This window comes from Psilocybe cubensis, chromosome 1 (assembly GCF_017499595.1).
Source record: "Psilocybe cubensis strain MGC-MH-2018 chromosome 1, whole genome shotgun sequence".
In the NCBI taxonomy this organism is placed as follows: Eukaryota; Fungi; Basidiomycota; class Agaricomycetes; order Agaricales; family Agrocybaceae; genus Psilocybe; species Psilocybe cubensis.
Window position 1 is genome coordinate 1424309 of NC_062999.1, and position 15294 is coordinate 1439602.

The following is a 15294-nucleotide window of genomic DNA, read 5'->3' on the forward strand; positions in this document are numbered from 1 at the left end:
ATGAAATATCTACCAGTCCGGCCATAATTCAGATAAAATGATAGATGACTCTTCTTCTGGTGTGTCGCGTTGCTTCATCCATCTATCCGGTATCTTTAAATTGCTCATAGTAAGGATTTTCAGTATTTTTGCTAAGAGGGAAGAAACACACCAAAGGAAAATAGCGTTCCATGGCGCTAATGAACCGTTGCCGATACTGTTTTGGAGTAACGATGGTGGGTTCTCCCCTTCCTGCTCCTCCTAAGAACGCAGATTCCTTGACCCAACTTTCGAGTTTCTTATCCCAAGTGTATGTGCGAATATAATCTGTGTAAAAAATAGGTACATAACTCGCCTTTTCAAGAACATACTTACCAACGATACCAATAACGAGCTCGTTGTTTTGGCTGTCAACCTGGGGCGAATTTTTAATGAATCCCGCAGTCAAATTTGAAAAACACCTACACCACAGACAAGAGAATAATCCATGACATTGATATCGGATAGGAACTTGCTGTCGTTGTATAATGCACCGCGAAGTATTCGCTTAGAATGTTCACGAAGGTAAAAGGGATTGAGATGCGAGGCTAGATAACCGGACATAGGTGACTATATTTTTGCAGAAGCTTTTGAGATGTACTTACTTTCAACAAGATTCTCATCCAGTAAAACCTCGTTTTCTCTTCCCGTAGATTGGACATGACGGTTCCTTGTGGACCCTTTCAAGTCATATATCTACACTATGTCAAGACGAGGCGTCACGATATGACCGAAATAACTAACCTTAGTAAAACGTCTATCGTAAAAGAGGTTTTCCATAACCAGCAAGTTCATCTGCATCGATTTCGATTTGCCAGGGCCTTTATCCTTTCCTGTCTTCCTGAATGTTAATTTATAGCATCCAAAGACTTTGGCCAAAAGTGTGGGCCGCTACAAGATAAATTGAGAATCAGAAAATTTTCTTCCAAAAAGGACACTGACATCTGCATGTACTGAAGAAGACATATAGTCAAAGTAAGCAGGAGCGAAAGTTTCCATGGTCTGTAGCTCAGGCTTGGATAACTCTTTCGCAATAAATCGATCATCTTCAGAATAGGAGGGTTAATTGACCAGCCAATTGCGATGTATGAAGTAAATAAACCTCTTGTCTTTAGGAATGCGGATCCTGATTTACCACCGCTGGCATTCCATTTGACGCATCGTGATAAAGACTCCACCATACTTTTCTCACAATCGTATGTTCTGCGCAAAGCATCAAACTGTTCTGGGTACAGAACAGTGCAGCTGATCGTCAATCCGCCACTTTCAAAAGCTGTGACCTATATGAGGAAAGAGGCACCATAATAAGAATAGGAAAGCACATACAGATTGCCCAAGGCAGCTTGGAAGAAGGTGCTCTAAGGTCTTCTGTTGGATCGGCCGAGTCAGAATCCACGTTAACGACACCCCATGTAGAGGATGAGTCCCCGACAGAACCGTCGTCTGGCATGAATGCTTCACTTCCTTCAGATATTTTTGCTTCCCTTGCGGTTTTCTTTTCTGCCCGTGACTTGGCTAGCAGATCACGATACTGTGGCGAACTAGAGAAGACTGTTAGAAATGTTTTATTCAGAAATCAAGATCGCGTTACTTCAAGGCAAGGGCTATGATTGAAGTAGGTTCATCAAGCCGAACAACCATAGAGGAATCACGAAAAATGTGTTCAGGGTCGCTCATAGGATCATCACCTTCAACGGAATGTCTAACGGGCTGAGGCCAAAACCCTGATAACGCCTTCAAAATAGAGTTCCTTTCCGTGCCGCCTGTAAGCTCTAAATCCGATGGAGGGGGTGTGAGCGTCGTATCTTGCTTATTTCTGATTGTGGCAGATAAGAATGGTGACGAAGGTACTGATATCTGACCAGGAGGAGGAAGCGATGTTGTAGGTTCTTCTTGTCCTATGGGTAAATGCTCTGTTGATGCTAAATCAATCGTCGGAATCACTTTGGTGACAGGCTCCGTGGGTAATTCCTCATTTTTCTCTGGCAATGTTTGCGCAGAGGTTGCCGTAGCAGGCTGATCTTCGTCGTTCCCTTCATCTTCATCATCAGCTTCGCTGGAAGAATCAGAACTTTCAGAGTCGTCGCGTATGGCGTCCTTTACACTGTTCAGCACCTCAACTTTAGCACGTGCAGAGGCAACTGGGCGGGCGCGTTTCCCGCGAATCACAGCATATCTACTTTTAGACCGTTCGGCGTCGCGACCCAAGCGTTCAAAGTGTTTTGCTATATTGGAAACTTTATTTCCAGTGCCACTAGGAAGCCTTCGAAAAGTTGACTTAGTCGCGGAACTCGAGGAAGGACGGGGTGGGGGTTTGTCTTTAGTTCGACTGACGATGCGCGGCTTTGGTTGTTTAGGACCAGGGGGAACCGGTTGTTTGCCAGATGGAGAGGAAGGACGACTAAAACGAACCTCTTTCCCATGAGCGCTGAAAGAACGTTTTTCTGGAGAATGCCTTCGGGAGGAAGATTGTGATTCAAGATTGGAACCTTTCGGGGCTGGAATGCGACTACCGTTTGTTACAGCAGGTGATCGACGAGAATGGGTCAGATATTTTGGAGCAACATTGGCAGCATAACCTTGTTCAAAATCAGAGGTGGATGCTTTTCGGACAGGAATTCGGTGGCGACTTTTACTGCGTATTGGCTGCCTTAAGGTCAATTGGGAAGGATATTCTTGTTCGCTTTCTGACATGGCTGGTTTCGGTGGAAATGCTGTTCTCGTCAATTCGTGTATCCCCTGAGCAGGTAAAAAATCTTGATATTTTTTGACCAAGTCCGCAACACTCATGTTGGAATTGAGGCGCCTTGGAACTCGAGACGGCCTTGAAATTAATTCGTCTATCGTAGGTTCGAACTTCCCATCATCCTTGAAGAAAGGTTTAGTAAAGCATAACTGGAGCACAAAAGTAAATGCCAAACCTTTATGATATTCGTTGTTTCGGCGTTGGCAACTTCTTCACGAGGAGCTCCGATAGTGGAATCGCTGTCCGGATCTGACTTCGGAAGGTCTTCATGGACTTCATTCTCAGATACCCCTTCTGTATTCTCCTGTAAATTTGAATTTAAGAAAAGTTTCTCCCCCCGTTCGTTGTTGTCAGCGCTAGATTCGGTGTCTGAAGCAGATGACGCAAATGCGGAACTACTAGCTGCAATCCTACGTGACTTGTATGGGACTTCCTCGGCCTCAGAAACGCTTGAAGAAGGCAGGTGGGGACTGTCGAAAGCATTAGCTAAATCGTATCTTCGAGGCCACATAGACCTTATGGAGTCAAATGCAGACGATCGATTACTGTTCCTATTGATGGAGTTCTGAACTGGTCGTGGTTTAGGCAATCTATCGAAGTCCATTTGCCATGCAACAATTTTATCCTGACGATATGCATGAATTTGATTAAGGGCCAGTGTATCTGTAGGTGGCGTATTTCTATAGGTCTCGTTGATGGATCGACTGATATCTTCTCTTTCAGACTCTGCCCTGGTGATCAAGGCATTGATGTCCGCCAAAAGGCGTGCGTCTGTCTCTTCATCCCCTGTCGCGGCATCGATGCTAATCAACTTGAGATCGTCAATCAAACCAGTGTACCAAAGCATATTACGATAATGTAGCCTTTCGAAGTCTGCATTTTTAAGTTCAAGTTGTGTCTCAGGCCGAACGCGAATGCGGAAAGGCGGATATACGATTTCCTGTAAGACGACAGGATCTGCTTGGAATCGCACTGTCATGCCCTTGGTGGCAAAGAATCGGACGTGGTGTTGATATATGTTGTGTTGGCACCCTGCTCCATGTACAAGCAAAACATCCGCCGGGTAGAAATGAAGTTCCAAAAATTTGGCAAACGAATATCGCATCATTTCTTCCGAAACAGGAATGAATGGCGTAGCTGATCCACATACTCTACAAGCACTCCATGTTGTAACAAGGTCGTATGATGGATAGCCGATAATTTGGCCGTCCCATTGCTCAACGGCGACCGATAAGGATGTTTCATTGTGCACATAAACTTTACAATGTCGAGCAAGAGGTTGTTCGCAACCTTTGCCTGTGCAAATAGCCTTCGGATCCTGGTACTGCATAAGTGTTTCATTAACGGACTTCTCGATAAATTGACCGAGTGTCATGTCATTTTCCCCGTAGAACTTGATATATGTTATTCGAGGAGCGAAACAAGGCCGATGTAAATTGACATCAGCGGAAGAAACAGTGTACTCTCTGACATGAATGCATTGATATTTTTCGATGACAAAATCGTCGGCATTTTTTCGCAAATACCACTCCCAAATACGACGGAATTCTTCATGCTGCCATTTCAGGAACGTGTAGTAACTCTGATGGTGAATATCGGCGACAGTCTTCAAACATTCCGGTTCCTCTGGAGTAAGGAAAGAGGATGAGACGGCGGAGAGTGCAGGTGTAGTGGGTTTCGAAGGGCTAGGTGATGATGTTGGCAATGAAAAATACGAGTCCTGATCTGCAAGGCTCGCGGTAGGGAAACCATCTGCGTTCAAAGGAGTAGACGGAATATTTAAGACAGGTAGCGCCTCAATCTGTGCGAATATATCTTCGCATTCTTCAATGTTAGAAGTGAGTAGTCCATTGCCAGTTGGCGTCAACGCTGTGAGTGTCTCCTCGTGCCGATGCATCGATTGGAAGCGTTCTTCTTTCCGAACTATTTCATCTTCCCAAGCTCTCTTTGCCTCTAACAATTTATTGTCAAGTTCCTTCATTCTTCGAATAGGGTATGGCGGGGGGAATCGTAGTGTAGAAGAGATGGAAATGAAGGTCTTGGTATAGGGTTCGAGGGAATCGTCGATCCTTCGAGTCAAACGAAGTTGCTCCGCATCTTCATTGGGAAGATCCTCTTCTGTTCCATCGATAGGAGGGCTTACAACGCCATCTTTCTTTTCAGGCTCCGTACTCGATATGAGAAGCTTAGGTGCTGAGAAGTTAGCAGAAGGTAGCGAATTCATCGACACGTCGAGTTGTAACTGGCGACTTTCAGAAAGGGGTATAGCAAAGGCATTGTCGGACGGGAGGCTGATGACAGAATCTTTCCAAAGGTGGGTTTCTAGCTTCAAATTTCGAACGACGAAGGTAAGGAAACGTGTGACCTTTTTAATGCGCCGCAAAGTATCAATATTTCCGCCGCGCAGGATGATTGTGCATCCCATATCCCGATTGCAGCCTTCAAAACGCATATAAGTCTTGCGATGGCCTGGTATCAGTGGATGATCGTAGGTTTGAATACAATAGCGTGCACAGTGACCTAATCTAGGTTCAAGTGCCAATTTATCCATTGATGAGAACACATCGCCCTGTGTCATCCTTGCTATGGTCTGAATGGCGGACGATTTAACAGTTCGAGCAACAGCGATATTGTGTTGTGCAAGAGCATCTAATGCAAGTCTAGACACAGATTTTTCAACCAGAACAACATGGGGCCTAAGAGCTGCGATGCGAGAGGCAAGATTGCCTAAGTATTCTTTTTCCTGACGCACAATTTGACCGAAGTGCATATATTGACCCTCGACACGTGAAAATTCCAAGGGAAATGTCACTAACATGACCCGTGGATTAGCCTGGAGTCTCGACATTCGCTTGTGGGCAACATTTTTGGTGATGACGGCTCCCGTAACGTATTCTGAATCCCTCGGTTTTCCACCAGGTATTTTCTTGATTTTGACATATCGTCGAACATCCATATCTTGTCCTTGTCGATGAGGAAGCGAAGTGAAGGTCATCTCCCTTGCAATACGAAGAGCTAGTCGAAGCAAGGTTTCTTCCCATTCCCTGATATTTGGGATTTGTTCGCTAGTCAACATTTGACGCAGCATAATCTTCAAATGGTGCATTGATGCAAGGTTAAGCTCTTGTGCATAGCTAGCAAAATAATGAGAAGCATATCAGTGACCTAACAAAGTAAAACTTACGCGGTACTTTCTCGTCTCATACGCCATCCAGGCTCCACTTCCAAGGTCTGTGGCTCCAACCTGCTCTGCACCCGACTCCGGATAAAAGGCGTTGCAACATCAAATTCCCCGTATGGATGGCTTGAAGTAGTTCTTGATTTCAACTGGAGGCGAGGCGTCCCTAATTGCTCTGGAGACCCAATTGGAAACTGAATGGAGCTTTGAGAAGCATCTATATCGATAGGTTTGGAAGCCGGAAAGTCGATTCCAAGTTGCTTCTTAATCTTGCCATTCGGTACTGTGTGGTCTACGGGTAAAGAAGCAGGAGGGCTTTCCTGGTGTTCTTTTTCTTCGTCTGACAATGCTCGACGAAACGGCGCGGGGTTGTCCCTAACTGATTCCCAGACTCCATCTTCTCCTTCTCTCATGAGAGGTGTTTCTGGACGCGAAAAGCTACCATCCGATCCGTATAGGGGCTTTCTGGTCTCTGCTATAGAGAACAAGTTAAATGGCTCGTTCGCAAAAAGGTGGGAAGCGGAAAAGGGCGATTGGGGGTGAGGTAAACTAGTAAATGATTCAATTCCCATTTGATGTGCTGGGAATGTGGTAGCCGACGATATCACTGAGCGCCTATCATCATCATCGTCCTCCTCCACTTTAGCAAGTTTTTCTAGACATAAATTGCAGACGCGGACCATCCCTTCCGAGCCGAACCTAGCTCCCTTGATTATGTTCGAAGCGCAACGCGAACAAAAGATTTGTCCTAGAGTAACTTGAATGGAAGCTTCACCTCAACAGTAAAATGATTTCTTACCGCATATCCGACAGTGGTGTTTCCTTCTCCACGTAGTAAATATGCTCTTACAGTCATAGCACTCCTTGCAGTTCTCATCATCCATCCAATAGTCGCGAGACAAACCTATACTCATTAGATAATAAACTTGACAGTTCTAAGATAATACATACCTTCACCCCTTAACCTTCGCATAACTTTGGATACTGACCCAGATCTATTATGAATACTGGTTGTGGTTTTGATGCTGCGCGCATCATCCTGGATGGGAAAGCCAGGAATTGAAGTTCCAAATGGAGCATTATCAGCAAGGTCTATGCCAGGGGAGTATGGAGTTTTCGGTGCTGTGCTTCGGTCATATTCAACTGTGTACGTCGGAAGCTCTGACTGAGCAGGTGTTAATGAGACAAGCGGAGGAGCTGCTTGTGCTGGAGCGGCAACAAGAGGATTCGGTCGGTCAGATGCAGACGTCCTCGAAGAGAAATTAGATGAATTTGTTTGAATAGTCGCATAGGTGGGACGTCGAGCTTCAGCGGTATTGGTCACAGTGTTGGCGTTGTTATTGCTTGTGGTCGCATTTGTAGTAGTTGCTGCCGCGGAAGTAAGCGGGGCTGATAAGGAGTTCTTTACTCGTGAAAGTATTGACGTAACAAGGGTATAGGATGACTGGTCATGTTCATCTTCTTCTGAGAAGGGGTTGAATGAAGTAAGACTCGCTATATCATCGTTCAATTTAGTACTGCTCCTCGACCTGGAGGATTGGCCGCTGACAGAGTCTACAAGAGGAGACGCGGTTGGAGATTCCATTGGCAGACCTGCTGTTACAGTGTGGGGAGATGGGAAGCGATAAATAGCTGGAGCATCTGTTGCACACCTGCTAAATCGCTTTCAAGTTAGGGACCTTCACAATGCGATCATCGCAGATCACGTGGATCGAATTTACTGAATCCGACTCAAAGGCAGGCATTTCATTTCTGCACAATTGACCATAGCAGAATATAAGTCGTGCACAAGTAAATTTCGCGTCTTTGAGACAGACAAAAAGATTGGATCTCTCTATATAACTTTCAGTTATTCCGTTGAGAAATAATGTGCTTTAACTTGATTATGTCACTATTTGCACGTATTTAGTCTCCTATTCTTGCACGTGCACTAATGGCTTGAACTACTAACTGCCGTAATTATCTGGGTTTGGCTTACAGTAACCCATTGTCCTCAAGGAAGATCCACGCATCCAAAGCGCTTCAAATCCTAATCGCGTTGTACCCTACCTTGCAAATATGGATGATGATGATGCTGACTATATGCAAGGAAGCGATGATGAAGTATGTACTATATGTCTTTCCCGGCGTCATGTTTACCAATTACTTACTACCTAGGACTATGGCTTCGATTACTCTGATAACGATGATGCCAACGAGTCCGGCAGTGTGGATGTAGAAAACATGTATTATAAAGCCAAATGTGTGTTATTTGTTGTTTGTTGTCTCGAACACATCATTGAATTCCGGTGTTCGAACCTAGCAAAGAAAGAAGATAGCCCTGAAGAAGCTTTGAAAGAATTCCGCGCCATCGTGGATCAGGAAGATGAAAAGGGAGACTGGTTTGTGATACGCAAAAATTGTCATATCATAAACTATTTAACAAGTATTTAGGGGATTCAAAGCGCTTAAGCAAATGACCAAACTTCTCTTTCAGGTGCTACACAGACCTAGCGAGGCCCTGAAGACGTATACAGAACTTCTCACGTATACCAAATCGGCAGTAACGCGCAACTATTCCGAGAAATCTATCAATGGAATTCTGGACTATGTGGGCGGTGGAAAGAGCGGTGTGGTTGAAGTTGACGTACTTGAGAAGTTCTACCAGGTCACCCGGAAAGCCTTAGAAGATGCAAAGAACGAGGTACGTTTTACCTTTTAGTGACCTTTGTCTTTCATTAAATATCCCTCAGCGTCTTTCGGTCAAAACAAATTTGAAATTAGCGAAGTTGTGGCTTGACCGCAAAGAGTACACACGTTTGTCCAAGGTTTGTCCTTTAAGGTAGTAATGAATATGAACATGGCTGATACTTAAATCATTACCGAAGCTTATTCGAGAACTGCACAATGCCACAACTTCTGCGAATGAGATTGACGACCAATCACAACGCGGTACCCAGCTCTTGGAAATATATGCTTTAGAGATTCAGATGTACAACGAAACCCGAAACGTCAAGAAGCTCAAAGTAAATACCTCTCCCGCCTATTAATAACCCTCTGAAAGCCTTATTTGATACAGGAAATTTACAATGCCAGTAATGCTGTGCGCTCAGCTATACCACATCCTAGAATTATGGGCGTTATCAAAGAATGTGGTGGCAAAATGTGGATGGGTGAACGTAAGTTCTCGCATACGATTGTCTATTCATTTTCCAGAGTCAATGACTATACCTCAAAAGGTCAATGGAACCGAGCCAGTGAAGACTTCTTTGAATCGTTCAGAAACTACGACGAGGCTGGATCGCCGCAAAGAATCCAAGTTCTCAAGTACTTAGTATTAGCGAACATGCTTACTGGTAGTGAAGTCAATCCATTCGACAGTCAAGAAACTAAACCGTAATCACGTTCTGTCGCTGTTTGGCACACAACAAATTGCTGATCGGCTGCACATTCTAGATACAAGACCAAACCTGAGATCAAAGCAATGACAGATCTAGTTGATGCATACCAACGTCGTGAAGTGCACTTGGCGGAGAAGATTCTAAAAGGTATGTACAAACTGTGGATTTATGAAGGTGCTTAAGATTTTACAGACAACCGGTCAACCATTATGGATGATGGCTTCATTCGGTCATATATCGGCGAGCTACTTCGTAGTTTGCGTACCCAGTACCTAATCGACCTGATCAAACCATACACCCGATTGGAGCTTTCGTTTCTCGCCAAGGTATGCATATTCAGAAAGACCAGCAAGGCGATGGAAGGTTTACTCGGAAAATTAGCAACTCAATGTAGATATCGAAGAAGTGGAAGAGCTCCTCATTGGCCTTATTTTGGAAGGTAAGGTCGAAGGCCGGATTGACCAAGTTGGCATGCGACTTGAGCTTGATCGAAAGTCAGTGTGTTATTTTGACAATTCTTCTGTCAATTCTTATTATTACTTTAGACAAAGTCTGGAGAAGAAAAGATATGCTGCGCTGAGTCAATGGACAGACGCTCTAGAGTCTGTTCATGGTGTTGTTGTCGGCAAAACTGCCAGTACTTCTAGGGGTCCCGATCCTGTGATGTTGGGGGGAGAGAGCTTCGGTGTACGGGACGACAGATGGAGTTGATAGTGTATATCATTTGTCCAAGTTGATTGAATTACTTTCTGTATATTAAAGAACTGTTAAAACGAACCCTCTTTCGCCTGTATAACGACTGGGCATGGTGGTAGGTATATTGGGTTGAATAAGTCAACAAGAGTGTAAACTGAAAGATACCATTCAGCATGATGCCTCATGAAATTGAAAAGGTGGAACTGACATCTAAATATGCCTGTTGATAGCTTGCCACTCATATTTCCATCCTGTACGCGACGGGGTATCCGTAGGTATCCGTAATTCGCGAGGGAAGAGCCCACGTATCCGGGCCTCCAAAGCACGAATATGGGACACTTTCATATTTTTCATCGCTTCCACCTCCTCTGGAAGTCTAGCACGCGGGTCATCCTTCTTGTTGGCTTCCATAAACAACCTCTGATCCACCTCATGCAGAACGTCCATGGCTCTCTTCATGCACTCAAACTTCCTAGCCGTCTCTGCCTCCCGAGCCTTTCTGATATGTCGTTTATGGAGGAGCCACGCGCGCTCTATTGTTTCGTGGGCTTGAACGGATGGAATGGCAAGACGCAGGGCACGTCCCACGTCGGGGCGCCATGTACCAGTTGGTGTCGCCTTATTCCGCAGATTCGCGGGATAGAGAACGCGTCGGATGATCTCTTTTTGTGGATCGTTTTGAATTTCAGCGAGTCCAGGAGCAGCATAATGCCTGATGGCAGCAAGTGTTTTGATAGGGAGCCTGGACTTTGCTGAACGAATTAATGAATTCGACATATTGGCGGCTGACTGAGAACAGAAAATTGGCAGTGAGTTGTCTTCTGGATTTGGGTGTTATTCCCACGAATGGCTTACGGACTTGTAATTGTCGAACATCTCTGGCTTTGAATATACATTGTAATATATGGACATCGCTAGGTATTTTTGAGAAAATGATACAGAAGCAAGGCAAGTTTTGAAAGACCCGCGTCTGTAGACACTTGGATCGGCGATGATACAAACCAGTAGTTCTGCGACAGTTAATTACCAAAAACATGGGAGAAAATGCAGACAACGAGTTGGTGACGTTGGTTATGACAGATGGAGACAGCAGGTGGCATTAATTATCAACTGAGTCTGTGCAGCTTGGAAAATATCTTGTCCGAAACGGAAGCTTCAGTCCAGGAGCCATGGTCGTGAGTTACGTTTCAGCAAAAAAAAAACTAATATCGAGATGTTTGAGCACCCTAGGATTTCCTGATCGGATTTTTTTCAATCTGCAATCCGGGCGATGCATTGATTCTTCGAATGCACAAGTGGTTTCGATGTGAACTTCTCCGACTCGGACACGGTGGAATATGAATATGATGCGGCATCTGCGGCGGCCATTCCCATTGCCATCAGCCCAACGTTCACACGGCTCAATTTGGTTTACGGATGAGCAAGTCGCGTTCTCTAATTCCATAGGTTCAAAATGCTTTCCCCACTCCTTCGGCAGTGTGTTTCATCACCCCCAGTACGTGTTTAGCATCATTTACTATACAATGTCCTGAACCATGAAATTCGGCGTAGTGTACTGCGTCTCGAGCACGCCTATTCAGCACATCTGTGGCATTGCAATATAACCGGAAAAACAATGCATCTACGATACGCGTGCCTTCGAAAAAGGCCCAGGCTGCCAAAGCTAGGAGAAAGGCTTTGCTTGCGGCGAAAGAAGACAGTCGTTTTCTTAAGCTTACTCTAGAAGACGCCATCGCTGTTCTCCGGGTAAGTCTGGACATATACCATTGACGTAGTGACTGGCTAATAACATACTCTGTAAACCAGGCCGTGGAAGTTGCCTCTCCAAAGTCTACCTATGAATTAACGGTCAAGACCAGCGTTGGAAATGGTGTCGCTGTTCCCAGAGGCAGGGTGAACCTTCCTCGAGAGGCCAAAGCCAAGACCGAAGACAAGATTCTCGTTTTCGCAGAGGGGAGAATCGCAGAAGAGGCAAAGAAAGCTGGAGCACACATTGTAGGCGGTACCGAGTTGATTGATGGTGTACGTCTCTGTGATACTCCACATTCTTGTGATTTTTGACTGCTTTTCAGATTTTGACCAATCGTATCCGTGCAACTACAATTTTGTGTACACCTGCTCTCATCAGAGCCATCACACCGAAACTCGGTCGTTTCCTTGGCCCCTTAGGTCTCATGCCATCTGAACGACGAGGCACTGTTACAGAGGACATTGCCGGATACATTCAGAAGCTCCACGGTTCAAGCGAATGGAGGGCAGATAGAACTGGGACAATCCGGGCTCCAATAGCGACAGTGAGATGTTAATGCTTATTCCCCCATTTTTTCCCACTTAGCAACATTATAGATGAGCTTTCCGGTGGAAGATGTCGCCAATAATTTCCGTCAATTTTTGTTGTCCGTGAAGCGAGCGACCGGCAATTTGAAGGATTCGGAGAATACAGATCGTAAATCTGGAGGAGCTAAACCTGGTATGTCCTTCTTTGAGAATGTCGTTGATGCCGTCTGATGGTCGCAACTCTAGTTACACCCATTACCAGAGTGTTGTTAAGCTCTTCAAAGGGTCCAGGAATTCGGATAGAAGATTACTGAAAAAGTACAGCGCCTAGATGAGATGTACTATTGTTACCCTCGGATAAAAAATTCGTATTCGTTTGCTTATCGAAGCACTTAATGCAACATATAAACTCAGATTGGGAAAGGTTATAGCTGAGTTTAATCTATGTCTGGTTTACAAAATATAAGCAGGTTAGTACATTATAGTATTAAATAATCTATACGGCAAAAGAGCGATGGGTTATAATGCAGGGGGTGAATTGTAGAGGTGGGGATGGCTACATCTTTCAAGTTAACACAGTGACTGACAAAGTCGCTAAATGTATAGGGCAATAGGATCAGCGATTGTATCAATCTTGCCAAACCTTGTCTCCGCGAGTGCGAGCGAACTGCTGCTTAGATTGCTTCTTGCGTTCTCGGACACTCAACGCTATCTCGCCATAGCTTTGTTTTTGGCGAGCCTTGAAACTATCCTTTCTTTTCCCAATGTCTGCCCCGGAGCCACGATTGCCTTTCCTAATCCTTGGTTGGTGACGCTCTACCGGCGCGTTTTTTGGTGCATGGGGGAAAAGATCCCCCCAATTAGACTTCCGAGCATCATAGAATGGCTGTTTGCCTTGGGACTTAGGAATGGTAATTCGCATCAATTGTCCTAATATAAGCATTAGTGAAAGTTTTTCAATTAATCTTTACCAGGGTTGACACACCTTCTTTGGTGCAGCTATCTAAGATGATGTGCCCAGGATTTTTTATTGGTCGGAAGACAACTCTGGGCCATTCGTATGCTTCTCTTCGGAGCGCCACCTGCAGATCTGAATCCCCTAGTTCGTCATCTTGAAGGGTAATGGTACCCTCGGTTTCGGGTATTTCAGCAGTGAGAATATTGTTAACAGTGTCATTTGCATCAAGTTCGACTTTCAATTCTCTCATTTCCTCATTGGCAAAACGGGCCATTTCCATAGCCCTTTTCCCTACTGCACCAACTCTACCGACCGAAGTATTGACTAGCGTAGGACGAGGGCCTCGTCGAATGACAGTGTACGAATACCCGATATCTTCGTGGCCAACACGTGTTTGTTTGCTGTGTCGCATGAATGGTGGACGTTGTAGCCGCTGAGAAAATCCGCAGGTGAGAGTGACGCCTCCCGGACGAAGCAAAGGGCAAGGACGATCATGAGGACACTAAATTGATGTTAACAGTCGATTGGGAGTAGACGAAAAAAATATTACTGGAGCAAGAACGTGAGAGCCCACAACATCCAATTTCGCGATCGCAGGGTCCTCAACCTCTTCATTACCCAACCGTAACAGATATTCTCTTGCTTGAGCAACAGCGTGGAAACCTTTTTCTGTATTATGATCAATAATTACCTGTGTGCGTATGTTATTTCATGGTATAAAAATGATGACCAAATCTTACTATGGTATGAGCACCACTGTCCCACATCTCCTGAACAATTTTTTTCTGGGCTGTAGCTGTCGACAACGACGTGAGAGCGAATGCCGATAATGCTATTGTAGCCGGTCCTTCCTCCCGGAGCACCTTGTGTTGTTGTTCGTTAAAGGACTTCTTCCACGAAATATCAATGGAACCAGTTGGAACACCTGGGAATAGTGAGATGTGCAGTGATAGTTAAATAGAAAAGGTCGAAACGTACGGGCAGCCAACTTCTTTCCGATAGACGCTAGTCCAACACGTTTCTCAATCCCAACGTAGGATAAAATTTTAGATTTTTCGATAACTGCATCCTGAACAGCGTCGGAATCCAGATTGCTTTGGTGTTGAAAAGAATAAACTGAGGCCCTTGGCAACTTTTAGTAGAAGATGCAATTTGCTTGACTCAAAATGCATACCATAGTCCACTTCCAGTACCCGCACCCCAGTCTATTATTCTGTTCACTTCCCATGAAGGCTCCAATCTCTGTTTGATGTGTTGTAAAACCGACATGATTGCTGAATAGTGTGCCGGGAGAGCTACAGTAGCAAATGCCATTCCGTCACGGATAGCATGCCTCATAGCCTGTTCTCGAGAAGAATATTTGACATCATACTCTGTATCCCACTGCCCTCCGCCACTTTCATCCTCAGGCGCTTTGAAAAGACGTGTCGAATCGCCGCGCAAAGCCAAAGTTCCTTCCTCTATATCAGGAATACCGATTTAATGAATCACCAACAAGTTTTACAGAAATATTACCGAAGATCAACTGGTCTACAGTAGATTTTAATTGTTCCGGGAGAACGACCATGGATATCCGCTTGGAACCGAACAATGCAGCAGGAGATTTTCGGTGTTCAGGATCGTCGGAATCATCTTCGATTGTGGGTTCAAGTGGCATTTGCATTGGTAGCCAATCTTGAACAGATAGTTCTTGCGTTACCTGGCTTGATGACCCTTCAATAATCTCCAATTCTCGATGTACCGGTGGATTGGCTTTGTTGCTGTTCAAAGCAATATTGATGTCGTTGAGCAAAGCTTGATAGCTAGGATCGAGGTTCAAGGTAGGTTTTGGAGACGCATATCTCCTGGCCCCAGTAGTGCTAAGCGCACCATAGAAAATGTACCTCAGCGAAATACGATTCCCTATCCGCTGAGGAGTTAAAAATGACTTCCTTAGCATCCTTGCTTTGGGGAAGTGAGGTCCCTTCCTTAACTTGAGGGGACAACAAAACCAGTTCATGACTCGGGCCGGGGAAATTTGATGTTCGCTTATGTAAGGTCC

The 15294-nt window shown here is 45.0% G+C and overlaps 5 protein-coding genes across 5 annotated transcripts; 2 read left to right on the top strand and 3 right to left on the bottom strand.

Moving 5' to 3' along the window:
• Nucleotides 1–9: 9 nt before the first annotated feature.
• On the bottom strand, nt 10–7527 carry JR316_0000412 (1-phosphatidylinositol 3-phosphate 5-kinase FAB1; the record flags this gene model as incomplete). The annotated part of the gene is made up of 14 exons (XM_047886227.1): nt 10–93; nt 152–306; nt 355–394; nt 445–566; nt 624–714; nt 763–909; nt 961–1064; nt 1121–1291; nt 1345–1559; nt 1610–2886; nt 2940–5898; nt 5949–6690; nt 6742–6846; nt 6894–7527. 14 exons carry the CDS (start codon nt 7525–7527, stop codon nt 10–12), a joined length of 6846 nt encoding a protein of 2281 aa, XP_047753973.1.
• Nucleotides 7528–8000: 473 nt separating this feature from the next.
• On the top strand, nt 8001–10033 carry JR316_0000413 (COP9 signalosome complex subunit 2; the record flags this gene model as incomplete). Its single annotated transcript, XM_047886228.1, has 12 exons — nt 8001–8045; nt 8100–8184; nt 8245–8323; nt 8376–8625; nt 8675–8749; nt 8810–8947; nt 9001–9100; nt 9161–9317; nt 9378–9469; nt 9515–9648; nt 9704–9816; nt 9874–10033. The coding sequence occupies 12 exons, from the start codon at nt 8001–8003 to the stop codon at nt 10031–10033; spliced, it is 1428 nt and encodes a 475-aa protein (XP_047753974.1).
• Nucleotides 10034–10228: 195 nt separating this feature from the next.
• On the bottom strand, nt 10229–10930 carry JR316_0000414 (54S ribosomal protein L28, mitochondrial; the record flags this gene model as incomplete). The annotated part of the gene is made up of 2 exons (XM_047886229.1): nt 10229–10807; nt 10874–10930. The coding sequence occupies 2 exons, from the start codon at nt 10928–10930 to the stop codon at nt 10229–10231; spliced, it is 636 nt and encodes a 211-aa protein (XP_047753975.1).
• Nucleotides 10931–11471: 541 nt separating this feature from the next.
• Nucleotides 11472–12609, top strand: JR316_0000415 (50S ribosomal protein L1; the record flags this gene model as incomplete). The annotated part of the gene is made up of 6 exons (XM_047886230.1): nt 11472–11513; nt 11570–11764; nt 11825–12040; nt 12091–12312; nt 12365–12488; nt 12542–12609. The coding sequence occupies 6 exons, from the start codon at nt 11472–11474 to the stop codon at nt 12607–12609; spliced, it is 867 nt and encodes a 288-aa protein (XP_047753976.1).
• Nucleotides 12610–12923: 314 nt separating this feature from the next.
• JR316_0000416 (Rsm22-cox11 tandem protein 1, mitochondrial) lies at nt 12924–15192 on the bottom strand (the record flags this gene model as incomplete). Its single annotated transcript, XM_047886231.1, has 7 exons — nt 12924–13225; nt 13281–13755; nt 13804–13944; nt 13994–14178; nt 14232–14377; nt 14428–14713; nt 14769–15192. The coding sequence occupies 7 exons, from the start codon at nt 15190–15192 to the stop codon at nt 12924–12926; spliced, it is 1959 nt and encodes a 652-aa protein (XP_047753977.1).
• Between the last annotated feature and the right edge of the window lie 102 nt (nt 15193–15294).